At 42.8% G+C, this 27,371-nt stretch overlaps 2 protein-coding genes and 1 long non-coding RNA gene across 5 annotated transcripts in view; all 3 read left to right on the top strand.

Moving 5' to 3' along the window:
• The first annotated feature begins 3,917 nt into the window (after positions 1-3,917).
• LOC139062174 (uncharacterized) lies at positions 3,918-4,710 on the top strand. Its single transcript, XR_011515757.1, has 2 exons — positions 3,918-4,018; positions 4,103-4,710. It is a non-coding gene; the product is annotated as an uncharacterized lncRNA (long non-coding RNA).
• Positions 4,711-6,573: 1,863 nt separating this feature from the next.
• Positions 6,574-14,216, top strand: gaa (alpha glucosidase). Of its 2 annotated transcripts, none has more exons than XM_054750554.2 (19): positions 6,574-7,331; positions 7,714-7,865; positions 7,969-8,134; positions 8,211-8,307; positions 8,642-8,761; positions 8,912-9,030; positions 9,320-9,451; positions 9,621-9,731; positions 9,827-9,940; positions 10,082-10,166; positions 10,274-10,391; positions 10,800-10,933; positions 11,892-12,043; positions 12,254-12,375; positions 12,453-12,594; positions 12,678-12,776; positions 12,926-13,090; positions 13,158-13,310; positions 13,862-14,216. In XM_054750554.2, the coding sequence occupies exons 1-19, from the start codon at positions 6,801-6,803 to the stop codon at positions 13,925-13,927; spliced, it is 2,778 nt and encodes a 925-aa protein (XP_054606529.2). In that variant the 5' UTR covers positions 6,574-6,800; the 3' UTR covers positions 13,928-14,216. The 2 variants fall into 2 exon arrangements, with proteins under 2 accessions (XP_054606529.2, XP_015801151.3); XM_015945665.3 differs by having other exon boundaries at positions 12,227-12,375.
• A 2,293-nt stretch (positions 14,217-16,509) lies between these two features.
• tbc1d16 (TBC1 domain family, member 16) overlaps positions 16,510-27,371 on the top strand; it is a 34,470-nt gene continuing 23,608 nt past the window's right edge. Inside the window, exons 1-3 of one of the 2 annotated variants that reach the window (XM_015945667.3) lie at positions 16,510-16,691; positions 25,310-25,522; positions 25,897-26,059. In XM_015945667.3, coding sequence (XP_015801153.3) covers positions 25,342-25,522; positions 25,897-26,059 — 344 coding nt within the window. In that variant the 5' untranslated portion in view covers positions 16,510-16,691; positions 25,310-25,341. Of the gene's footprint in view, positions 16,692-25,309; positions 25,523-25,896; positions 26,060-27,371 lie in introns of those variants that run through there. The other variant, XM_054750555.2, reaches the window with a different exon arrangement.

Below are 27,371 nucleotides of genomic sequence, written 5' to 3'. Positions count from 1 at the left end.
CCATATGCATTCATCATTGAGTTATTCCTGGTAGATTGTAAGAATTTATAATTATAGAAATTAAAGATTCTTAAATGATCCCAACTCTCTCTTTTCTTGTCTCTCAGTCAATACAGAGTGTTTAAGTAAACTCCCTGATGATAAAAACAACCACTTCTGATTATAATATTTAGATCTAATTACAGTGTATAAATATACAAACTACAGATCACTACATTTGGCGAGCCTAGCCTGATATCTGCACAGTTTATTACACTTTGTGCCGATTTTGAAACATATTTTGGATTTTGTTCAGTGTGAGTTCAGAAAAAAGAAAAAAGTGAGCTTTTCTCATTCAGCTGGTGAGGCAGAGCTTTTATCTTGAAGGGGGGGTTGCACATTCATCACCCTCCACGGGAGGCGCTGTTTCATCAAAACACCTTAAAGCTGACGTGGCTAGCGGCCATTTTGAGGCCTACATATGAAGGTATATTTTTCCTGTCTTGGTACGTTGAAAACTGTCTGTTTTATTATTTGTCGCTGTGTTTGTGACACTGTATGCACATATTTGTGAAATTGGAGATAGATTTATCCCCGTCGGAAGTTACTTCCGTTCGGACGACGTCTGATCCGCGTCGGTCCATTACCGGTAACCTCGCAAGCATAATAGTTAGCTTAACTTGCTAATATTATTCGCTATAAGTCGACGTTAGACACCGAAGAGCGCATCTGCACCCCAGAGTGCGGACGCTAAAGTCCCTAAATTACCTCGTCGCTAAGGCACGTTTGGTTAATCGGGCAATTTTGTTCTGGTCGCTCCAGATACTCGCTAGCTTAGCCGCCGAGCTAACTAGCCACCCCGGTTTAGACTCGGGAACGCGTCCCGATAAGCTGTCAAACCGTTCCGACGCAGCGATTCTGCGTCCTAAAATCCGCTAAACCTTCCGGTACAAAGTACAGTAGGTTGCTTTAGCGGTGGTTCTTGTAAAACGCTCCTTTTTTCATGATATTTAAGTTTGTGACCAGCACCTGTATAGATTGAATTACCACCTTACCCGGCTGCTCTTGGATTACTGCAATTTTTTTTGCACCTTATACATTTCCACTGACGACATTCCACACAAACACACACGTAGGGCCTTGGGAGTGAGCACATTCAACAGCATTTGGCAGGGGGATATTTCAGCCTCCTCCCGAGTGCCGGTGCCCACTTCCAATTTTAAACCGCACTTAGACACTGATGGCTGAGGGTGTAAGTGGGGTGGTGCGGTGGCATCAGCTGGCATATGCCGGATGATGCCCGCACTGCCCACTCACCACAGCCATGGAATACACCTCATGATCACACAACACTATATTGGAGCAGGCGGAGGGAGACTAGGGGTCTTAGCCACCTCTGTTGTTGCTAGGCTTCCTGGGGCTGGAGGCTAGGAGGGAGATCTGGCCATCTGGTTGGGGTCTGGGGTGGTGGGTTGCTGTGCTCAGCGTTGGGCGGGGGAGCCTGCTCATCAGCACCCCAGCAGAAAGGGTCAAACTCTGGTTACCGGTGATGGTTGTACCCAATGTGCAGCAGTACGGGGACCAGAGTGAATAGGGTGTGTATGGGGAGCATGAGTGGGTGTCCGGCGTGCATTTTTGTAAGTCTTGGGTTGTATGTGCATGTGTGAGCATGAGGGAGGGAGCGTGTGACTGTGTTTGTGTATGACTGTATATGTCAGGTGGGGCCTTTGGGTCCTCCCCTCTCCTGGAACTTCTCTTGATGATATAGATCTTTGTCCCCTCTCCCCCTGCCACACCCTGTGTGGGGGCTTGTGCCTTGGTCTGCCTGAGTGTTCGTGGCAACCGGGTCTGCGGGTTTAAGCTTTTGGCATCTGCCTGATAGATCCCGGTGGCTGCCTGGTGGGGTCTGGGTCCCTGGGCTCTGCTGGGTCCCCGGCGGGGGTGGTTGCCCCTGGGTCCCGGGTCGCTGGGTCCCGGGCTCGGCCGGCTAGGGGGTGGGAGGCTGCGGGCGGGCCTGTGGGCTTGCCGCTGATATCTCCAGGGACTCTGCCGGCTGCTGGTTGTGGCCCCCCGGGGCGATCCTCTGTGCCTCTCGAGGGGGGCGGGGGCCTTCCAGGTTGCAGTCTCCTTGGGGTTCCTGCGTTCTGGGGCAACGCCTGGATCTCTGGGACTTGGAGCTCCCCCCGTCTCCTGCGCATCTTTGGGGGGTGGATCTGTGGTCCCTCACACTCTCTGTTGGACGCTCCTATAGAGAAACCTTACATAAACAAGCGCGTGTACACACACAGGTGCTCACATGGTGCTCTCAAAAGTATGGGCTTGGGCACGTTAAACACAGGTCTTAAGACTATGGTGGGCACTTAATGCATTGTGATTTATTATCGTGATTCTTCAGTTAAGCAATGTTGATTATATATATATTTTTTTTTTTCATCAAGTTGACGCAGTGATAGGTAGATCTTGTTGTATTGTTGTTGTGTCCCTTTTTTGTGTCCTTTTGTTTTTTTTGTTGTCTTTTTCTGCAGGTCTAGAAGCAGACTCTTGTTCATTATTGTTTATTTTTGTGGAACCCCCCCCCCCCCCCCCTCTCCCCACCTTTTCTTTTCCTTTCTCTTTCACCTCTGTCTCCGTGTCTGGTCGGAATTACAAAGCATTCAACAACAATAACAATAAAGTTTTAAGTATCCGGCGTGACATTAAAAGCAAACGCTTTGATGCTCCACCTGAGAATAAATCTGTAAGGCTTGTCACCAGCATTCAGACATCAATTCTGCTTGCTTCACAGCCAGACAGGACACGGTAAAAAAAAAAAAAAAAAGGATTACTGCAATTTAGGTCCTACACCAACATCAATAAACCCTTACATTACAAGTTTCACTTTATGAATGGAATTACTGTAATAAATCAACTTTGTCAAGATATTTTAATTTTATGACCATCACCTGTATATTGTAGAGTTGATCAGAGAAAACCCTAGCCTGGCCTGCCAGACTTGTCCTCTGTTTAATTCTGCACAGAGAAAGGGTCTGGGAACTCTCCTATTCAAATAACCCCACCCCGTGAGAGTTCTAACCGAGCCAATCAGCGCTGAGTAGCGTACGATGGTCGCACACCATAATGCCGAGTTTGTCAAACATGGCGACTGAAGCGGACTTCACTGCGGATCTTTCCTTTGGTCAAAATGACTCGGACATGTCTTTAAAACCACAAGTAGAAGCGCTAAAAGCCTTTCTTCTAAAAAAAGTTTGCGCTGTCGCCAGATGCCATTTTTGACCACAGCTAAAAAACTACAGCATCACGGACGTCACACACAGCGATGCTCAGTTTCTTATAAACAACGAAGACAGCGGCGGAGTACGCTGCGCCTCTTTCCTCTGTTCTGAATAATTTTAAAACCACAAAAAGTAGAAGCCCTAGCCTTTCTTCTAAAAAATAAAAGATTTTTGCGCCGTTGCCAGACGCCTTTTGTTCACTACAGCTAAAAGAAGCTACAGCGGTACAGTCAGCATTTCCGTCTTTTTTGTGATTGATCATTTTTGAGCTGGCTAGTCCCGCCCCTCAAGTGCCTCTCTGTCTGTGAGTTACCAGACTCTTTCTCTGTGCAGAATTAAACAGAGGACAAGTCTGGCAGGCCAGGCTAAGAAAAACCACCAACAGTTACAGATTTGGTATACTGAATTCTTTAAAGTTATTCAACTGAACAAATAAGTGCAAAACTTAGAGAAGATAATAAGCTACATATAGACATGTAGCAACCCTTAATAAAATATTTGCCTAAATAGGTGAGTGATGTCATTCTTAAAGGATCAGGCTGTCTTGATTGATATCCTTGGATACTGTAACATTCTTGTCAATATGCACCTATTACATATACTATGTGTCCCCTTGACAGACCATTAAACTTATCTTAAGACTTTTATGTTCTTTGGCTTCTCAAGTGCCTTCAACACAATACAGCCGGGTCTTCTGCAACTGAAGATGAGGGGGGCAGGAGTGGACGAACATCTGACTGCATGGATAGTCAACTACCTCACCAACAGTACGTCTGAGGTGGTTTTATGCAGTACTGGCGCTGTGCAGGGTACGGTGCTCTCACCCTTTCTTTTCACCTTCTACACCTCAGACGTCACCTACACCAGCAGCTGTCACCTCTAGAGGTTCTTAGATGACTCAGTCATTGTCGGCTGTGTGTGAGGGGAATGATCTGGAGTACAGGTCAGTAATCATGGACTTTGTGGACTGGTGTGAGCCTAACCACCTTCACTTGAACACCAGTAGGACAAAGGAAATGGTGATCGACTTCCAGAGAAACATTCCTCCTCACTCACCAGTAAACATCCAGGGAGCAGACATTGGAGGTGTTCACCTCAACAGTAAACTGAACTGGTCTCACAACACAGATGCTCCCTTTAAGAAGGGCCAAAGCCACCTCCTGAGGAGCCTGAGACCCTTCGGAATCACAGTAGGTCATTCATCCTTTCTGCAGAGTGTATGGGCTGCATGGTGGCGCAGTTGTTAGCACTGTTGACTTGCAGCAAGAAGGTTGCAGGTTCGAAAATCGGCTGTGGCCTTTCTGCGTGGAGTTGCATGTTCTCCCCATGCATGCGTGGGATTTCTCCGGGTACTCCGGTTTCCCCTACAGATCACAACATGCCCTACAAGTTAAAAATTGTACGTTGCTTTGGATAAAAGTGTCTGCCAAATAAATAAACATATAACTCCTGTTATGGCTGATGCCATTTGTAGTGTCCTTTCTCACGCCCCTGTTTTTACCCCTCCTGTGTGAAAGGAGCTGTTTTGATGCACCTGGCTCCACAATGAAGCTCCCAGCTGGTAGCAATGAGAATCAGAAGCTGAATGAGGACTCACTGCATGAAAACCACCTAGCCCTAATTATTAGGGAGCAGCTGGGGGTATTCCAGAAAGCGAGATTTTCCCAAAACCAGGTTTTCTTTTGAGGTTCCCGGTGTAACCTCCCCTAAATCGGTTCTACGAATGTGGCTAGCCTGAAACTCCTCCCAGTCACCATGGTAACACATCCCGGAGAACAAACCTGCTCAGTGGCAGAATAGCAGCTAGGCTTCCTGACGCTATGTGAATGTGATTGGACGAGGCAAGTTATGTCACCTTTTTTTGTCTGTGGCTGCGGAGGAGGTGAATTAGCAACACCGCTGGCCCACAGCGGTAGCAGCAGCTTCAGCTTTGTTCTTGATGGCTAAATAATTAATAAATGTTGAGTTTAAACTTTTAAAACTGAGTTCTAATTGGATTTACATCTTAACATTTTTTGTATTTAATCCTCATTTGCAGGGTTTCAGTCCACTGATGTTGCCCTTGATATCAGCATTATTCATAAGTATAATTATATATCAGCTTTTGTCTGGGATGGACCCATATAAATAACATGCTGCCCTCTTTATGAATATGCTAAAATAGCTTTAAACTACCTTACAGCTGCTAACATAGTCAATATGTAAAATGAAATACTTTATTGATGTGACTATATAGTTTAACAGCTTGTACTCTGGTCACACTTGTCAAACACGGTAATATTTGATTTATATTACTTACGAGATGTTTTTTGCTCGGTGTGTAATATGAGTGCTAAACTGTTTACAGAGTTAACTTTAGGATCACATGACTGCAACGAACGTATCTATATAATTAAAAGAAACGTGGTCGTCTCTGTAGCCGGAAATGTTGCCATGGTTCCAAGAATGTACAAAAGATGTTGCCATGGTGATATTGTTCCCTGGACACTGCTGCCTTGCAGCCTCGATGCTGCAGATCTCGGATGGCTTCGCCTGGCCTGTTAGCTTCGTAAGTAACGTTGCTTACATGGTCGTCTGTGAAGCTGGAAACAAGTTCACAGTGGAGAGGTGCAGCTGGTCGTTTCACCGCATTCAAATGAGGAAAGCTGTTGTTGGTGCCAGAGCTTAAAGAGCAAGTCACCTCCAAATATTTTTTTTTGCTAACAAACTAAATAAATGAGTGTCTTATAGTGCTGTAGACATGTGTAGTCAATAATCTGGCACTTTAGAGCATCTTAGTTCAAATTTTAACATTCAGCCTAAAACTGTCAGTGTTGCGTCGTCGTCAGGCATAAACTCTGCACTGCATTTCAATTTAAATCTGCCATCGTTGTACACTATGACGTTAGCTGGTACATTATGACGTCACAACGTCGTTGTGAGCCTGTTTGTGAGTGTTTGATAGCGGCCCCACCCTCTTGGTCTGCCAGGCAAGAGCATTTGTTGCATTTTTCAAACGTGAAGTGGGAGTGGAGTAAGACTCCGTTACGGGTGACTTGCTCTTTAATTTCAGTCTGTCTTATTTTGAAAGGACACGTTCCGGTAACAGTTAGCATGGTATACGGCAACTCAATTGAGTAACTAAACCCCAGAATAATTATTTGTGCTAATTAACTGTATAATTGGGTCTTTACAAACGCAATCTTTCTGTTTCTGTGCATTTTTGACATGTTTGTGTAAACTTGATTGAATCTAGAAACTAGGTTCAAAAAACGTCTTAGTGCTGCCTCCAAAGTAGTTTAGAACCTTTTTGTCCCAGTTTGTTTGCCGTACTGTTTTTAGCCTTGATAAATTTACATGTTTTAGCTAGTATGACTTTTATACTTATTTATTTTAGTTTTAAGCACTGGTCATTATTTTATGTAACCTTGTTTTTCTGCTATGCTGTCATGTTTGTAACTTCACTTTAGTTTAACAAAATAGCTTCCGACAGAACTATGAACTTTGTGGCTAGCTTCCGCTGCTAGCTAGTACGTCTACCTTAAGAAATGGGTTGATGCTTTTCGCAGTATGGCAGGTCTGCCTAGTTTAAGCGTTATTGTTGTCGTCCTTGCCTTGCTTCTGTTAGCATGTTGGCATAGCAACCTTTTGTTAATCTATAAAGGCAGACTGGTTAGATCAGTTCCTCGCACACCCAGCAGGATTATCATAGCAGCTGATAAATGGCTCAAATATTATCCAACAAAACCACAAAACTTTTTAAAGAGCCGCCCGGGAAGCCATCAAAGTAATGGAGTTTCTGGAAGAAGTGAATGCAGCATGGCTTCAGAGAGCCGCTTTGACTGTGGCAGGGACAGGGTTCTGAGTCAGGACGAGTGTGAAGAGAGAGGATGCTGCTACTCTCCTCTACCTGGATCATCAGGACCACCCTGGTGTTTCTACCCCTCTCTGTATCCGGGTTATAAAATGAGTCCCATCACTCCCACCAAAAGAGGTCAGACTGCCAGCTTGACTCGAGTCACACCATCATATCTCCCCAAAGACATCTTCAACTTGAGCCTTGAAGTCACAGAGGAGACTGCAGGCTGCCTGCACATCACTGTGAGTACCCAGTTGCCCTTAAAACCTGGAATAATAATAAAAGATTATTTAAAGATGTGACAAATTTGTGATCTGTGTCATGGTAGATAGAACCTCAAACCCCCATGACTTAATGAAACTATGAGCACCACTCATAAAACGACTGTCTACATTAACTTGACTAGATTTTATGCTGATTAACTAACCAATATCCTGTTTTTGTTTCTGATAACAACAGTTTATAGTAAACAATTGAGGCCATTTTATGTCTCATTTATCTGTTTTGTGGCCCATGTGTACTTTTTTGCACATCCTGGCCAGTGTGTTGAAAATATTTAACACAGCTGTCTCAGACCTATCCGGATGTGAATTTTGTTTGGATTGACCCAGTTTTTCTTTTCAGTTAAAGGACCCTTCCACTCAGCGGTATGAAGTTCCTCTTCTTGATGGCATTCGTCACACAAAAGCGAGCAGCCAGAATGTTCTTTACACCACAGAATATCAGTCTGATCCATTTGGTTTCATAGTGAGTCGTAAATCCAGCGGAACAATCATGTAAGATATTCCGTCTGTTATTATGAACCCTTTCATGTTTACCATCACTGTGATTCGGATCTGAAGACGTGATTCAGAGTATGTTTTTGCTGTCTGTGTCAAGAATGAACACCACGGTGGCCCCTCTGCTGTTTGCTGATCAGTACCTGCAGCTGTCCACCTCACTGGCCTCCTCCTTTGTGTCTGGCCTTGGAGAACATTACACCCCTCTCATCCTGGACCTCAACTGGACCTCTCTGTCTCTTTGGAACAGGGACATGGCACCTCATGTGAGTGGTTCCAGTGACCCGCAAGGACACGCTAATGAAGCTAAAACATGCTAACTAACTCTGGGTTCCTCTGCAGGCTGACGCAAACCTCTATGGCTCCCATCCATTTTATATCGTGCAGGAAGATGACAGCCTAGCACACGGAGTTTTCCTTCTTAACAGCAATGCAATTGGTACTTCCCTCTAACGCAGTGTTTTTATGTTCACTTTTTAGGAAGATGTGAAAGCACAGTGTTACTTTTTTTGCAAACATTTACAGTTATAGCTTATTTTGTTGGGTTACAACTTTAGACACAAATTTCTGCAGCTATATTTTCTTACTTTTTTAGCAAAACCCTCCTTTTTCATTTAAGAATGAAGTTTAAAAAAATCTGTTACCTAAATTAACTGTAAATTATTTTATTTGACGTTTCACATGCAGATATTTCTTTTTAGAGCCGGGGAGCTGATGTAGAGGTTGATCCCTGTGCGACTGTATCTATTTAAGTGTTTCTAATGTTCTTGTAGAAGTGATGCTGCAGCCGACTCCAGCTCTCACCTGGGTATCCATTGGTGGAATCCTGGATCTGTATATTTTTCTTGGTCCTGACCCTCAAAGTGTGATACAGCAGTACCTCCAGATCATCGGCAGGTGTTTCCCTGTATTGTAGATAGTCAGTAACACTTCTCCAAGTTGTAACAGCAAGAGGCAAACACTCTTTAAGTGGATAATACATGAAAAAGTATATCAGCGCAAGCTGAAAACTATTATTTTATCATGTCATTTTTCTCTTCCAGGATATCCTATGATGCCTCCTTATTGGTCCCTGGGCTTTCATCTGTGTCGCTGGGGTTATACAACCACTAATGCAACCCGAATGGTCGCACAACACATGCACAGTGCCAACTTTCCAATGGTGAACCACCAGTGATAATTTGCACTTGTGTACTCCTTTTTAATGCATTTGATTATTTACGAATATCTTTTTTTTTTAAATAAAAACAATGTAACATTAACGACTGATTTCCTTTAAAAATCTAATCTACAATCTGTGCAAATCTGATAGCTTTATCTGTGAAAATGATAAAGCTATCAGATTGATTTCATTTTCATCTTTGAACAAACATAATTGTGCCGTAATGACTGAGTCATTTGGTTTTATCAGTCCTGATCCTTGTTACTGACAGCTTTTTTTCCATTCCCAGGATGTTCAGTGGAACGACCTGGACTATGCCGATAAGCGCAGGGTGTTCACCTTTGACCGTGTGCGATTCGGAGATCTGCCAGAGATGGTGCAGGAGTTTCATGAAGGAGGCATGAAGTACATCCTAATTCTGGTGGGACACATCGTTTTTCTAAAGCAAAATAAAAAAACAAAACACCAGAGCTTCTTTGTTTCTATTCTTTAGATGATCTGTAAAATAAACCCCGTCATTAACCATCCTTGTCCAGTAGATGGCAGCAAACACACACATTAGTCTGACTTCTGTGGTTTGTTGCTTTTAGGACCCGGGTATCAGCAGCACCAGCCCCTTTGGGACTTATCCTCCTTTTGAAGATGGACTGAAACAAGACGTCTTTATTAAAAACGCCACCGGGCAGGTTCTAATTGGGAAGGTTAGGCCACTTTATGGCAGGGGTGACTCTGTGTGTTTAACTGGATTAAACTGGATGTGGTTGCTCCTAAGCCCATGACTGTGGTGTTTCCTCAGGTTTGGCCTGGCCCAACAGCATTTCCCGACTTCACCAACCCAGAAACCAGACAGTGGTGGGAGGACTGCATCAGAGACTTTTATTCTGAAGTTCCTGTTGATGGTTTGTGGATTGTGAGTTTACACAAATACTCACAGATAACTGATTATTTAGCTAAACTATGAGTGAAATCTAAAGTACAGGCTTTTAGATTGTGTGTTTTTCTGTTTCACCTTCAAATATTGCATAAAACATCTTATAAATGCTCCCATCAGGACATGAATGAACCCTCCAGTTTCATTCAGGGATCAGTGGACGGCTGTCCAGACAGTGAGCTCGAGAGACCACCATACACTCCCAGTAAGTGTGTTGGGTGAAAATGACAGACGTTTAAAAAAGCATTACTAATTGGACTTTTTCAATATAAGTGCATTAATTTACAGCTTCTTCTGATGTCACACTAACAGGAGTAGTTGGAGGTCAGTTGAACACAGGAACGATCTGCATGTCAGCCCAGCAGAAGCTGTCCACTCACTACAACCTGCACAATCTTTACGGACTGACCGAAGCGGACGCAACACACAGGTTAGACCAGAATATTATCTGTGGTCACATATATATATATATATATATATATATATATATATATATATATATATATATATATATATATATATATATATATATGTATGTATATATATATATATATATATATATGTGTGTATATATATATATATGTATATATACACATATGTATATATATATATATATATATATATATATATATATATATGTGTGTATATATATATATATATATATATATATATGTGTGTATATATATATATATATATATATATGTATATACATATGTGTATATATATATATATATATATGTATATATACACATATGTATATATATATATATATGTGTGTGTGTGTGTGTGTGTGTGTGTGTGTGTGTGTGTGTGTAAATATGTGTGCTGTGATCGTCAGTGCTCTCCAGAAGATTCGGAGGAAGAGACCCTTTGTTTTGTCTCGCTCCTCTTTTCCTGGTATTGGACGTTTCTCTGGAGTGTGGACGGGGGACGTCAGGAGCAACTGGGAGCAGCTTCGACTCTCCATCCCTGGTGAGTATGAGTAGGTATTTCTAAATTACCTTTTTTACTAGATTAAAATCCCAAAGTACTTCAAAAGAACCCAAAATAAACACTAATAAAATGTAAGCACGCAAATAACATTTTTTAACAGAGGGACATAAAACCAACATACTCCAGTCTAAATCTGGTGTTTGAAAGATTCAACAGAATCAGTGCAGTGCTAACAGGGGTGTAAATTCTAGGGCTGCTTAAATATGAAAATAATTAATAATCCTCAATATTTAGGTTAATACTGAACAATTTAACCCAGTTGATCTTTGACTTGGACAGTGTCCAATATGTTGCTTCATCTTTTGTTAAAAGCAGTGTTTTTGGACTCATTGGAAGCAATCATGGCTGTTATAGTAGTCTTAAGCATGAATAATCATCATTAATTGCACTAGATTACATTATTTTTATATATTTTTCAAATGAAAAAGCGGTTCCTATTTAATTTTCTAGGATAATGCTACAGAAAACAAACTTATATACAGATAACACCCGGGTTTATGGGGTGTATCTGAACTGAAGAGTCTAAAGCTTCATTTCACTTGTATCTGTTGTGTTCAAATTCAACTACAAACTGTCAATGACCGTTGATCGATGCTCTGATTATTCAGTGATCTAAGTAGAATCAAAAGTTAGCAGCATAGAAATGAAAAGAGTGATCAAGGACATTGTGTAATGATCATATCTGGAGGAAGAATAGGCAAAATAAAACAAGACGGGTCCAAGGAGTGAACCCTGAGGAACCCCACATGGCAGACTTAAAGAGTTTCACTTGATTTAATAAAAAAAAATTAAATATAAAAATGCTGTCATTTCATTCTGTAGTTTAAAGCTTTATCTTTTAGATTGAATTAACAAACTTGACCCAGTCCTCTGTGTTTTACATGTTTGGTTTTAAGTTGGCACAGATTCAGAACATTTGCACTGTTTCCTCCTTCAGCGGTGCTGCAGTTCAGCTTGTTCGGGGTTCCTCTGGTGGGAGCGGACATCTGCGGCTTTGGAGGCAACACCACTGAGGAGCTGTGTGTGCGATGGATGCAGCTTGGTGCCTTTTACCCATTTATGAGGAACCACAACGACAAACCCAATGCTGTGAGACTCACATGCTGTTTTTTATTTGGACCACATTTTTGTTTAAACTTCAGCAACATCTGTCAAGACGTTTGTGACGAGGTAGAGCTCTGCTCTTGATTTCTGTGAGTCTGAAGCAGAGCAGCCCATCTGTGCCATGTCTCTTCTCCTCGTCCATGTGTTTTCTCTTGTCTTGTCAATCAGCCTCAGGAGCCGTTTGTGTTTGGACAGGCAGCCCAGGCAGCCATGCGTAGTGTGTTAAACCTCCGGTACTCCCTTCTCCCTTACCTCTACACACTCTTCCATCATGCACACACTTCTGCTGCCACAGTTGCCACACCTCTCTTCACGGAGTACGTTTTTTTCTGTCTCTGCCTCATTTTTATTCTTTAGCTTTTACACCGTTTAACCCTTTTTTCTGTTTCTGTAGGTTTCCCGCTGATGCTAACTGTCGGATTATAGACCAGCAGTTCCTGTGGGGGAGTTCACTTCTCATCAGTCCAGTTTTAGATGAAGGGTCGGTTGAAGTGAAAGCGTACCTGCCAGCCGGTACTTGGTACAGCCTTCAGAACGTGAGTAACATCCAACATGTTTGAGGATCCCTGCAGCAACACTTGACACAAATATTCTCGTGCATCACCTCCGCTGTGTCAAGGGCCAGCCCCTCTACAGTAAGGGGGAGTATTTCCTCCTGCCAGCACCTCTGGAAACCATCAATGTACATGTGAGGGAGGGCCACATCATCCCCCAGCAGGTGGGTGTCAGCTTTAGAGACTCCGAGAGTCCATCAACGTTTTGTTTCACTTTTGGTTTTGACAAGCTGTCTTGTGATCAAGTGTTTTAGATTACACTTAAAACCTGTTGAAAAGACGTCATGCTGTCTTTGATCGTTTCCCTGTGAAGGAACCAGCTTTGACGACCACGGTTTCACGCGGGAACGCTTTCTTCCTGACGGTGGCACTGTCAGCCAGCGGTCAAGCCAGGGGGGTCTTGTTCTGGGATGATGGAGACAGTCTGGACACATTTGAAATGGAAAATTATAGTTATCTGATATTTACTGCTGGCGAGGTAGGTAAGGGACGAGACGTGTTCAGATAAAATATGCGTTTGAGATTTATCAACCTGTTTTCCTCAGTCCCAGGTTTCTAGTGACCCTCAGAGGCTGAACGGGGACCTGGACGCTCTGGTTCTGGGGGGACTTCAGGTGTTCGGGGTGCCCTCACCACCTCTCCATGTGTTGGCAAACGGGGTGGAAGCCAGTGAATTTACATACTGTGCTGACTCTAAGGTGAGTTTTCTGAAAGTCGAAACCTTTTCTTTGATTATTTTAAAGCAGCAACCTGATTAGGCTATTTTACCTGTGAGGCTTTTTCATCCTTCTATCCAAACCACCTTTCAGGGTTTTTCCACTGAAGACATTTTAGAACTGGTTCAGTTTAGAACCAGTGAGCTATTACTGAGCCACCTCATCACCTCATTTCTGTTGTGATATTTTTTCTGTGATTATTATATAAATAAACTTATGCAAATCATCTTTCCCTGTAAATGTTTGACCCCCCCCTGTTGTGTTCTGAGTGGACCAGAGGGTAGGGAGACAGTTAGACCCTAATTAGACAGGGTAAAAGTGAAACAAACTCAGAGATTTAAAACCTTTTTGTTGTCCTTTAGCCTGCCTCATGCTCCCAATGGAAGCAGTTATTTTCTTTAGCCCAGCGGAGAGTTTTCTGAGTTTCCAGCAGTGCAAACACAAAGAACTGGTGTTTAGTAGACTCTAGCTCCAGTTAAGCACTGGAATCAGTTTAATGGGGAGATAAAACAAACATCTGTTGTCTCTTCTAGGTTCTGACAGTGACCAGCCTGGCCTTACCCATGTCTGAGATGTTTACGGTCCAGTGGGCTCTCTGATGCAGCTTTGTTATTGTTGGCCTTGTCAGCTGCTGCTGAAGGGGTCAACTGTATTTTCCTAAAGAATCTAAAATGGATTTCCTTTGATCCGTTGGAATCATCACAGTTAACAAGCTCTGAAATGATCAGCTCTAAATAATATGATTTAAAAGGAAGACGTTGATGTATCTGGTGGGTTAGTCCTGCAAGTTTGTACACTTTTTGTGTGATTATGTATTATTTGTAGCCGTCGCTTTGGTTTTGTGAAATCTACTAAAAAAGATTTAAATAAAAAAAATGTCAACGGAGACAGATCTGTTCTGAATCATGCTCTGACCCTCCCCCCCTCCCCCCCCCACCCCGCAATTCATGTTAATCCATGTGTTTGGTGTTAGTGTTTATTTTCTGTTAGATAATAAATAAGTGCAAAATTAAGATGAAATGCAAGTAAAGAAAGTAGGAAGTTAACACCTTCATTTGATACAGGGTCTTAGGAGGTTATTTGCTAAAGAAATGTATTGTAAATGACCAAATAAATACATGAATGCATAACAAATTGTAACGTCCGGCAATAGCCAGTTTTTAGGTACTGTTTGACCCTCCAACATCTGGTCAAAATGGAGACACGAGACTGCACGTGTTCCCTTTAAATCAGCCTGCCTCCATCCCACCAGCTGGAGCTCAGAGCCTGCAGCTCTGACAGAGATAATGAAATTATAACAATAATATTCTCTCCTCAAGGTCCCTCAAAGAGCAGCCGAGTGCTCTTGATTGATTGCATGTTTACTTGACAAGGTCATAATCATTTGCACTCACACAAGAACAAAGTAAGGTAAAGTTAAACCCATGACACATAAATAGCCTTTACCCCAGTTCAGAGCCTCCGGTGTCAAAGAGCATGTGTTTCTGAGATTCTTGGTAATATTTCTCAAACTTGTCAACCTCTGGTTGGCTACACAATCAACATGAGAATATTAAAACCAGATCACTCTGGTGATTCATCAGTTCTAGAGAAAGCTCCAGACCGGCCACTTGGAGCAACTCCTCTTTAACCACCAAAGCTTTTGACACGTCGCCAAAACCTTTTTGCACCTGCGAAGCTGATAAAGCGAACAGTTCCTGCAGAACAAGCTGATACTGTTTAGACTCCTTAAGAGTCCACCAGAGACGTGCGGTTCCATCCATCTGTCGTGACCCGAGACATTACTGGACTGAAGGGTTGGTGCCACGGTATTCTACAGCCCTCCGGTGCCAGAGGTCATCCGACCTCTCTGACCTTCGGATCCACCAAGAGGGTCTCCGAAAACGGGTGAAGTAGACATGACAGATTGCGTCTGAATGTGCTTTGATAATAATCAACTCAATAGCTTAACGCAAACCAAATTGTTTTACATCCAGAACGCAGCTCTCCTAGATACGGAAGTTCTGACTAACATTGCATTCACACATAGGTTTCATACATCACATCTAGTTCCATCCATCACAGTAAATGCTTAGTTAATTTGTCATGTTTTAATTGTTGGTCAAATAAATTCTTACTTTTATAAACCTGACTGTTTTCTGAATCAAAACAAAGTGTGTACAATCCCCTAATAAATAAAGAATCCTAGAATCTTCCGATTAAAGCACAATAAAGACCAGGCAGGGTGACATTCTATATCACATTGGTCATAAGTAGAAGTAATATATCTGTGGAGCTCTTAAAGCACTCAATTTACCAAACCCTACAAAATAAAAATACACTCATCTGTTAATGATTTATTGTAAAAGATATCTTAGTACAGTGGTGTCCAACAGTTTCCCTGCTGCAACACACCTGACTGAATGTTTGAATGATCTGTTCATCAGGTCATCAAGCTCCGCAGAAGCCTGTTAATCACTACTGATTAAATCCAGGTGTATTGAACAGGAACCTCTGAAATATGCAGGATAGTGGCACTCTCTAGGACCAGTGAGCACTGAGCACCACTGTATTAGTCTTATAAAACTGAAATGGATAAAAATCTGTTACATTTTTGTTTTTAAATAGGAAAAAAAAAGATTACATTTTTTATCTATTATGTCAGTTTAAGAATATACTTTTACATGACTAAATAACAATCTTAGCTGTAGATTAGCATTATCGTTTTTTTTTAATCTTTTGAACAGGCAGGTGGAGACAGCAGTGATGTTGTGTGACGATGCTCTGACTCCAGCTCTGGTCCTGATGATGGACCAACCGCTTTCCAGCCTTTGCCAGTGACCTTTGAGACGTCACTTATGATGAAAGGGGCTCGGCTTAAATGATGGAATCGGTAGGTGATGACTGTGTCTTGTGGGACTTATTTCTACGCAGTCATGTTCAAATCTCACCTCAGTGTTTCCAGGATGAAATCAGCTGAGAGGAAAAGCCTTTTACGTGCCGGAAACAGCTGCATTTAGGGTTGGTGTGGAGCTGTGAAGTCAAGTAACAACAACAGTCCGACTAAAGCAACGGAAGCACATTAGTTTTAGAAAATAAAGCGTCAGCTCCTTCTAAACTCTAATCTGCCGCGCTCGTAGTAGGTAACTTTATTTTGAAAGGTCAGAACGGAAGTAGGTGCATTTCTGCGTTCATGCAGCAGCTTCCAGGTGTGCGGTACAGTCGGAGAGCACTGCGATAAACACAAGAGCGGAGTTGGTGGTAACCTGAGATAAAACCGTGAGGTAGCAGCTGGAACAAGCCCGGCTCATGGTGCTCGGTCCGCGGCTGCAAGCGGAGATGGTTGTCCGGTGCGGGCTGTAGGTTTCTGCGGCGGGACTGAAGGTGAGAGCTCCCCGGCTTGGCCCCCGTTTCTCCACACGCTGTCAATTCGTTGAATTCAGCTGCTGGTAAAGGTGAATGCCAGCTGTCAGTCAGGAAACACGGGAGAAATAACTTAGTGCTGCTTGGGTCACCGGTTATGTATGACCAGCGCCTTCTGGCGTGGTGGTGCATGAACTAAACTCAAATACGCATGTTGAAGGTGGAGAGTTGGGACTAGAAACCCAGAGTAAACAGGCCTGGTCCAGCCACGCTGCTGGGGCTTGTCCTCCACAGGACTCGGGACATAGACCACCTTCACGTTTGATACCCTACTCTTATTTTGGTTGACTTCACTTAATTTCTGAGACGCTTTTGAAATAGCTGTTGATAAATGCTTGTTAGAAATAAGCCTAAATAATCGTACCTATTTGTTTCCCTTTGTTTTAATTAAAAAATGCACCGATTCTGGTTTTCAGGTTTGATACCGACTTCTGGTTCTTTTACAGCTTCAATTTGCCGAATGCAACTTACACCACAATCATTATCAGAATATTGTTTTCGATTATCTTGAAAAGTTTGTTTTTTTTAAGGAAAACTTCCGTATTGAAGGTTTGGTACATCCAGGGGGAATGACCACACAGCAATGGTGAGTTCATGGACAGGAAACATCTGGTCCATTGCAGCGTGGCATTGGTGTTTCCATGGTTCAAAAACAATAAAGTCTAATTTTTCAAATTGGTTGATCACTGATTAAGTCAATCAAATGTAAGAACTGCCTATTTTGATCAACAACCAATTTTTTTAATGCATCTGTTCTAAATATTCTCAGAAAATGTCAAAGATAAGGATATGTATTGGTGAAATTATGCGATATATTGCCATATCGATATTTTTCTTACATTCCTAGTCAAAGACTTTTGGTGTTTCCATTCAGAGTTTCTTCATTAAAAATTGACGGTGTAAAACATATTTCACCTATATAAGCACCAGAACTTTTATTTTCTTACACCAAAATTGGACAAAATAATATAGATTTGAAAAAAGTTTAATCAACAAAATATTTAAACTTGGAAACCAAATGTGGACCAAAAATTGACTTAGAAATCTGAAACTCTAAAAAGTCTAAAGTTGTTTTCTAAAAGAAAATTCACAGGGACACCGATCACAAATTTGTTCGTTAAAAACAACAGATTTAGAGAATCTGTTGAACGGAATCGGCCCGTAGTCAGTTGGACAAGCTTGAGAGGTGATTGACTCATTTGAAATTCAAAAATCTGATTTTTGACACCAATCATTGGGCTGTAGAGACACCATAAAAAAATCTTCATTATCCATTAACACTTGCTTGCTAAGCACTTATTCACACTAACAATAATATATGGAGGTTTTTATTTCCTGAATCACACTTTTGAAAAAATGAAACATTTATAAAAATATTTTGTTAACTCTAGTTCTTTGAGATAAAACCTAATTGGCTGAAATTGGTATTAGCCCCAGAAACCAGAATCGGCGCAGGTCTGACAACATTCATTTTACCCAGCTGACACATTTTCTGTAAAGTTAATTATTTCTGAAATGCATTTTTTATGAAGAAACAAAATGCACGATTAAAAAAAAACATGTCTGAGTGTTTTGCAGTTAGAACGAACAGCAACCGTGTCAAGTGCATCATTATTGTACGAAAATTAGTTCTAATATAATTCTTTCAAACTGTTGTGATGTTTCTGTCTTGCAACTACAATAAAATGCTCATAAACAGTGGCGGATTTAGCAATTTGGGGGCCCAGGGCGAACACAGACTGGGGCCCCCTTACACTACATTTTCGACAATCTTATCTTTAACTGGATTTGCGAAACTCTCCCCTCTTCTGACATGAGTTATTTTCACTTTTTATTAGTCCTACTCTTTTTTTTCTGTCTTTCCCTTTGAGTGCTTTCAATATTTGTTCTGCTTTATTCTTCCTGTCAGTGCTCCTGTGCTTTTGCCTTTCTTTTTTTTCCATTTTCCATTTTGGTCTATGTTTTCCTCCCTTTAAACATTTTCCATTGCCTTTCCTTTTCTGCTTCCTTTTGATGTTTACATTGAAAAACGTCACATTTGGAAGTGAAGATAAAAGCTTTTTTAAAGCAAGCTGCTTCTTTCTCTTATTGGAGCCACTAGGATAACTCCATTTCATGCTTAATGTTTTGACTACCGCTTCGAGTTTGTTACGAACGCTCCCGCTTCTCTTCTTCTTTTTCTGCTTTCTCTTCTTCTTATTTGTGGTCTTACGGCACTTGGCAAACAACAATTTGGTGCATTACTGCCACCAACTGAATTAGAGTGGAATGACTACCAATCACTTCCTGTTTGTGCACCGGCATCTTAAAGGAATAGTCCATTGTGGCATTAACAGAGGGGTGCCTGCAGTCAGGGCTGGGGGGGCCCCCAACATAAGGGGGCCCCAGGCGGCTGCTGACCTATGCCTAATGGTAAAACCGCCACTGCTCATAAAATAACGTAATTAGTCTCTTAAAGCATTATACTAACAACACTGATTTATAAAATAAAACGTATTTAAACATCTAAGTGAAGCTATTTTACAACTTCTCATAGTTCTAAATGTCATTAACGGCGGTATGTCTCCTCAGCTCTGCACTAAAACATCCAAAAGCTTTTGTGACAACTCACTCAGACATCACTATCTGGCTTCTGTGCAACCAAAGCCGCAGGCGTCCAGATGAAAGGGAGGAGAGTTTAGTGTTGGCTCCTCTATTCAGATGTCAACATGACAACTTCATTATTGTAGCCCAGAGGTGAGAAGCTGAGACCCTGCATGTTTGTGGCTGCTGCACTCGCAGCAGCACAGGTTTAGTGTGATCGGTTACATGACGTCAGCTTCTTGTTGGTGGAAACGTGGTTCTTTAAGTCACAGAGGAACTAGAGCGGGTCTAAGAAGAACAAGGAGTCATTTTTTTAAAACGCAAAAAGGTGGTAGAGGCAGACTGAGGCGCTGACAGGATTGAAGATGAAGTGTGAGGAAAGCAGAGAGAGAACACTTTCTCCTAATCAGCCAGCCTGAACATGAAACTGACCCGAGTCACCCTGCAGTCACATGCACACCAAAATAACCGCTGCACTCAAGCACAGCAGAGAAGGTGGTATCACTACAGAAAAGCAGCTCTGTACAATGTCTACCATCCAAGCTTGTCATGATGTGCAGGAAGTTTACACAAGGTCACTAGTTCCTCTTGGTGGAGACTTGCAGGAATGCAAAACACGCAGCTGCTGCATTTACTGTTTTAACTTACAAGCAGATTTATTTGGTGTTTTTCAAGTGAAAGTTGCTCCAAGCGGATGTTCACTCTTGGCCTAATGGGTTTTATTTTTCTGGAGGAAACGAGAAGCACATATTTGAATGTACTTTTTTATGTTTGCAGACTCGGCAAATAAGTCGAATCAAATCAAATACCTTGCATTGTTTGAAGGAAATCATATCCGCCACTATCTTTTTTGAGAAGTTCAAACTAAATACCATTTAATGTTGAAAAACTTGGAGTTTTAGCCAATTTTGCTCAAATCTTAAAAGAAAAGTCAACATTAGTTGACTGGAAATGACTGAATGCTACTAACACACCAAATCTTAGTTAGTTGTATCAAGTTAAAGGGATGTAAGGAAATATCGATACACAGAAAAATCACAATATTTGGTGTTATGACACCAAATCAATATTTGATAGCAGTGTATCAATGTTTTTATTAAGAATTGACATGCTAACATTTACTGTATTTCGTTTGTTTTTCAATCTCCGTCCACTAGGTGGCAGCAGTTTTACTGCACTCACTCTGAAAAAACAATGAAATCTTGCATTGACACTGGACTTGTCTTAGAAGCATCTGTCTTAAATATTGTAAGTACTGTCTAGATTTTAGTAACGCGATATATTGTCTTCCCTTTACTGTGATATTTATAGTATCGCCAGATTTATGCCAATACACTTCCCTAGTAATAATGCACAATATAAACAGTATCAGATAGAAATGAAATGAATCGAACCACCCGTAAAGACTTTACCGGCCAACTGTGATTGTGCATTAATTTTGTCAAACTGTGTCTAGTTTGAACAAAAGCAGCGGCAGCTGCTGCTGGAGTGGAGGGGATGGACAAGTCCTTGTATAGAAGACAAGGTAATGTCGGTTATACGGACCTGGTGGGATGAGCAGAAAAACCTTGTCAGTAACATAAGCTGGGTGACAGTAAAATGTTTTATGTGTCAATGGTTTGTTACCACAAGTTCACTTAAAGGAACAATCTACATGTTTGGCTTGCTATTAGCACCCCCTAGTGTCTGTTTTAATTATAAGCGTGGAGCTGGATTTTCAGCTGTTGGGCAGCGCCACACCTGAGTTTATGTAGGAGAAACACTGCTTTAGTAACACAAAATATTTTGCAGAAACTAATCAATAAAACTAAAATATCAAAACACAAAATCTGCTTCAGCTGGCTAAATAAATTACTGCAGACATCACCAGGAGTCGAACCTACGTCAGCACATGGCAGAACGAGACAAAAGGCAGGCGCTTAAACCTCGCACTACCAAGTCTAACACAACAGCAGACTTGCCTAAGATACTGTTAGTTGTAAAGTCAGGCAGACAAAAATAAGTCGCATTTAAGATAAATGGCATCTTTGGCATTTCAGGAAGGGAAAGCAGTGCGCTACCAAAACTATTTACAGTGGTGACGGTGTGCTGCTAACCTCTATGCAGGATGTTGTGGATCGGTGGGCGAAATACTTTGAAGACCTTCTTAATCCCACCGGCACGTCTTCCAATGAGAAAGCAGAGTCTGTGGACTTTGAGCTGGCACGGTCGGGGTTTGGTTGGGCTGGATGGCGTGAGTTCGGTCTTGTAGTGTAGCGTTCACGTATAAATCCGAGGTACTTCTCAGGAATGCGGAAATCCCCGAGGCTGTGTGCGGTGTTTAATACGCACAGGAAAGTCTGTGGTGTCCTCCATTATAAGGTAAACTAAGGCGGACCTGAGCTGTGTTGCTTTTGATAACTCAGAACCACATTATTTTATTAATTTGCTGTGTGTGTCCTCATAATCTTGTGACACACACACACACACACACACACACACACACACACACACACACACACACACACACACACACACACACACACACACACACACACACACACACACACACACACACAGAGCTATTATGTGATGTGGGCGTTGTACCGATCTGTCGTGGTGAAGAGAGCTGAGCTGGAAGTCAAAGCTCTCGATTTACCGGTGATGACCGATCATCCCTACCCTCACCTATGGTCACGAGCTTTGGGTAGTGACCAAAAAAAAAAAAGATTGCGGATACAAGCGGCCAAAATGAGTTTTCTCCACTGGGTGGCTGGGTTCTCCCTTAGAGATGGAGTGAGAAGCTCGGCCATCTGGGAGGGGCTCGGAGTAGACCAGCTGCTCCTCCACGTCAAGAGGAGCCAGTTGAGGTGGCTCGGGCATCTAGTCGGGATGCCTTCTGGAAGCCTCTCTGGTGAGGTTTTCCAGGGACGTCCAACCGGGAGAAGACCCAAGGGAAGACCCAGGAGACGCTGGAGGGACCACATCTCGTGGCTAGTCAGGGAACGCCTTGGGATTACCCTGGAGGAGTTGGCCCAAGTAGCTGGGGAGTAGGAATTCTGGGCCTCTCGGCTTGGGCTGCTGTCCTCGCGACCCAATTCTGGATAAGTGGCTGAAAATGGATGAATGGGACATCTCAATAGTGCCAACGCTAATATTTGATCATATACTGTGCCTACCTTTGCTCTCAAAGGTAGGGTTGGGCACTGAGCATCCAGCATCGATTGGAACCAGTTCCAACTGTTAGTTTTTCCCACAATCGTTTAAAGTTCTTTTCTTCGATTCCTAGTTTCGATTCCTAGAATGCCGACGGAAGAGGAATCCGCGGCCGATCTCCGTGAAAAATAAACGTGATCTGCAAATTGTGATCAACTAGGGATGTAAGAAAATATCGATATGGCAATATATCGTGATATTTTTTCCTGCGATTATTACATCGATATTCAAAAGCCGTGTATCTAATTCTTGAAAGAATTTACATGCAAACGTGTGTGTATTTTCTGTTCGTTTTGTGCAATTCAATCGCCACTTGCTAGTTGGCAGCAGTGTGCAACAGGTTTTGTTTCCACCATTGAAATACAAATCCCTCCATCATGGTTCAGATACCTCATGTTAAACATGTTACGTATCATTTTGGACTTTGAACATTCTTACAATGAATTCAGTAAAAAAAAAATTGCTTGCAACATCTGACTGAATGTATCGCAATATATCTTGATATGTCGTATCGTCTCCCCTGTATCGTGATATGTATCGTATCACCAGAATTTCAAAAATACACATCCCTGTGATCAATGCTTGTCAGAGCTGATCACACCAGCTGTCTGTGTGCAGCACCGAGTCCCCCCCCCCCCCCCCCAACCCCCCACCCAGCGCGCAGCAGCCAAACTTTAACTCCTGCAGCGAAAAATGCGCTGTAGAGGAAACTTGTTAAATACGTCAACACGGTGAATTTAATAGAAGCTTTAAAGAACAAACTCTGGACGGTGTGAGGTGAGTTTGTCTTACTGCAGAAATAAAAACACACACGGAGCGTCAGCAGTCAGACGCAGCCGCTCACCAACACTCGTGTGTGTGTGTGTGTGTGTGTGTGTGTGTGTGTGTGTGTGTGTGTGTGTGTGTGTGTGTGTGTGTGTGTGTGTGTGTGTGTGTGAGAGAAGGCTGAACAATAACCTGTAGAATAATTAAAGTCATCAAGCTAGAACAGCTTCTCTGTGGTGGACCACAACAGCTTCTGCCACAATAAATAATTATAATAATAATAAATAAAGAATTTTATTTCCTTTCTAACTATTTATGTTGAGCGTTTTAATGTTTAAAATCTGTTAGATTGTTACTGACAGCAGCTAAATTTAAGTTTCACTTTCTGTTCTGACTGAACCCTGCTGCAGCATGGAGGTGTAGTTCTCAGTCATGGACATGATCATCCTGAGAGTTTTAGCTGAAAACAGCTGGACGTTTCTGGATATGTTGGAGACATTTAGCCTCTCATCCCAGAGGCTTCTTCCAGACTGTGGTTGTGGTCAGAAACAAACACACTGGTTGTGCTGCAAGTCTTTTTCTTTTTTTCTCCAAAACATGTTTTTGTCTGAATGAAGGTGATGTTGTGGTTCATAGAATTTAAATTCATGTTGAAGTTCAGATTATTTAATCAAGTAGGACCTGTGGCTAGCTAGCTCATGTAAAACATGTCATGTCTTGAAAGAATCGGAATCGGGCATCTATAGGAACCGGAATCAAAACAAGGAATTGGAACTGGAACCGGAATCGTTCAAAATCAAACAATGCACAACCCTACTCAAAGGTAACATGAGCTAACAAGACCTTCAATGCTGAAAAGCTGTGGTGGCCATCTTTATTCAGATTGACTCCAAATTGTAGTACATTGCACGTGTACAAGTAATACATAATTTCTGAGATTTTCTTCCAAATCCATTCAGTGGTTTGTGAAATATTCTGCTAAGAAAGATTTTGAGTCGGACAAAAACACTGTTGCACATTGGTCATTTTGTCAAATAGCTGACCATCTCCTAATTAAATGAAGTTGCTTTTCTATTTTTGTATGATCTCATTCCAACGTCTCGAGAAGGACACTTTTCTTATTTGATTAAAATAAAAGAAGAATCTGAAAGTTCAAAGTAACGTTGGAGAAATTAAATAACCATTTTCAGCTCAAAGTACTGGGGTAAAATGGATCGATACCAGTGATAAGTCTCTGACCTACAAACTCATACCACATCTTATGTTTGAGTCCATGTCCAGATTTCATGCCAGCAGACTTCCTGTGCAAGGCCTGGCAGCAGGAAGTGGGGTGCCTGCTTAATCAAGCAGAGGTATTCTCAACCCCCCCCCCCCCCACACACACACACACACCCACCCCCGCCTCACGAGGAGAAAGCATTCCTCAGATAGCGTGTTCAGCCAAAAGAGGGCTGATGTGAACGTTCAGAAGAAGTTTGACTAAACTAAAAGCAAATAAAGGTTTTCTTTTCTTTTAGTTTGCAGAGATCCATTTAAGTCTTTGAAAAGAAGAATGTCTACATCTTATGGACACACACACACACACACACACACACACACACACACACACACACACACACACACACATGCACACTGTCTGAAGCAGTTGATTGCATCTGTTGGCTCCTGATGGCCGTTTGGAATTTCACACAGATGGACTGGAGTGTGTTTGCATAGTGTCTCTGAATGTGTGTGCTCACACATCACTGTCTTTATTTGCTGTTTGCAAAAGGTGGGAAGCATTTCAGTCACACACACACACGCACGCACGCACGCGCGCGCACGCACGCACGCACGCACACACACATACACAGCAGGTGTAGAGAAATGCTGAAGGAGTCCAGAGAGCAGAGGATTGTGGGGAGGAGCGCTGCAGGAAGGACACTGCAGTAAATACTGACACAGAGGAGGTGAAGGGAGGTTGAGGATCTCTGCAGCCAATTTTTTGAATTTTTCTTGTCTGCTGTGCAACATTCCTTTTCTTTTTCTCCTTTCAGAGGATGGGCTCAGTGTCCCGATTCCTGAGGAGATGTCTCTGGGTCGGCTCCTTCGGCGCGCCTCCTCTAAAGCCTCCGACCTCCTGACCTTAAACCCTGGAGCAGGAGGCTCGTCGTTACGCTCCGGACTGGACGGCGAGATCATCTTCTCCAAAAATAATGTTTGCGTGCACCCCGCGGAGCCCCTACCTGGCCTGGCCGAGCACCACCCAGGTTAGGCTAGACAGATTCAGTCTTTGTACGCACGGCTCGGGCCACGGGAGTTGTCTCTGTGACTGAGGGTTAGGGTTAGGCCACGTGTACCGTGGCTGTGCTCCATTCTTCCATTTATGCATCAAAACCCTGATCACTACCAGCAGCCAACACCATGTTATTGCTGAATCTGATCAACATGAATGTTCATGTTTCTGTTGTAACTCGACTTTCAGGTTTTCCCCTGTCTACCTCTTAAATCCATACCTCTCCTCAGATCTCATGTTTGTCCAAAAGCTGCAGCCTCCCTCTGCACATGAAACACTTTTTGATTTCCTCATACAGAAAACTCCCGATTCCTCCTGACAGGAATCTGTTTTTGTCACCCCCTATAGGCTACTTGTGTGTGCACGTGGAGAAGGATGAGAGCCTTGGCACCACGCTGATTCTGACCTGGGTGCCTAATTCCCGCATCCAGAGGCAGGATGAAGAGGCTCTGCGGTTCATCACGCCTGAGAGCTCCCCCGTACGCAGGAACGCCCGCCGCAGAGGCAGACGGTACAACCCGTTTCATTAGGTCTGAATAAAGGAAGCTGGACTTCTCTGGTTTCGCTTCTCATCTGAGGAGCTTTGTCAGTTCCTGAGAAGTCTTTGATGTTGTCCGGCCCAGTTGTGTTGGACTGAGGTGTTTTGGTCGGAGGCAGGAGGTTGGAAGTTAGACTGAAACTGTCTCAGAATCGGATAAAAGCTTCATTGTAGGTGTGAGAAATGGTGAAACCTGATACCCCCCGCCCGTTAGCTATTAACAGTGCCCAGTGCATTAAACATCATATACAACGCCGCTAGACTTCTGAATCACAAATACACATGCACATGAGAGCATCCTCTTCAGGGCAAGACTAAGTCCATCCACACCTCAAGGGACAGACTTTTGATCATGAAGATGCTCCATTTTGGACAGACGATGGAGGGTTTGACAGAGGAGTAATGGAAGCCATCCATGTCCCAAATGGAAAAACTGAGTTGGTGGTGGGGGTGAGGGGTCCGGTTTCACCATTGTAATAAAGGAGCTCTGATCTAATCCCCACACAGTTTCACTCTAACTCCCACCTTCCCAGAGTTGCGACTTTGCCGCTGTTTCTAACAGCTTTTTAACCCCCTCGACACTTTTTTTCCCCAAAAAGCACCTAGCGACATTTGAGGACCCTTTGCCACATTCTGTAGAACTTTCTTGTAGATATTCCCTGCAGATTAGCAACAAAAGCCCATTTGCACCGTTCTTCCGGGAGAGACGATGACAATCTGCACATGTGCACGACCACTGACCAATCATACACCTTTCTTGGCTGGGCTGACGAGAAAAGTACAGCTGGAGAGCTGGAGAACACCGGTTTATGTCTGCTGCTGCAGATTCACGCATCTACTACAGCATCACGTGTAGCTTTATCTCATGGAAGCTGTGGTCCGTAGTGTGATGTCGTGAAACAGAGGAGGCTATTTTGAAAATTGAAAGGCCACCCACCCCAAGTAGCTGAAAGCCACGGGTTATACTGCACATGACCAGGATAAGCAGAGTCAACAGAGAGCTACAACAATAGTCAGATGTAGCATAAAGTTGAACACTACACTAATCACTTAGCTCTAAGACACAAAGATGAATCCCTCGTTATTTGCCTCCCTCCTCTTTCCATGTAAGCTTGAAGTTTAGGGTGTTTCTCAATGTCAAGGCGCCTGGCCTTGCGAAGCGATGTCTTGCGAGGCCAGGCGCCTTGCTAACAAGGACACTGTCCTTCCTTGGTCAAAGAAAACAGTTAAATGGAAAAGACTTGCATCACGTGACCGTGGCTTCCATGGCAGTCACGTGACGTCA

Source organism: Nothobranchius furzeri, chromosome 12, assembly GCF_043380555.1.
Source record: "Nothobranchius furzeri strain GRZ-AD chromosome 12, NfurGRZ-RIMD1, whole genome shotgun sequence".
In the NCBI taxonomy this organism is placed as follows: Eukaryota; Metazoa; Chordata; class Actinopteri; order Cyprinodontiformes; family Nothobranchiidae; genus Nothobranchius; species Nothobranchius furzeri.
Note: the sequence above shows the minus strand (reverse complement) of the source record. Positions and strands in the feature narration are given on the sequence as shown.

Excerpts from the sequence above, each read along its gene's own strand:
- gaa (XM_015945665.3), top strand. The coding sequence starts at position 6,801 with ATGGCAGGTCTGCCTAGTTTAAGCGTTATTGTTGTCGTCCTTGCCTTG. Across the intron at positions 9,452-9,620 it reads TGAAGTACATCCTAATTCTG|GACCCGGGTATCAGCAGCAC; the intron begins GTGGGACACATC and ends TGTTGCTTTTAG. Across the intron at positions 9,941-10,081 it reads CTGTTGATGGTTTGTGGATT|GACATGAATGAACCCTCCAG; the intron begins GTGAGTTTACAC and ends TGCTCCCATCAG.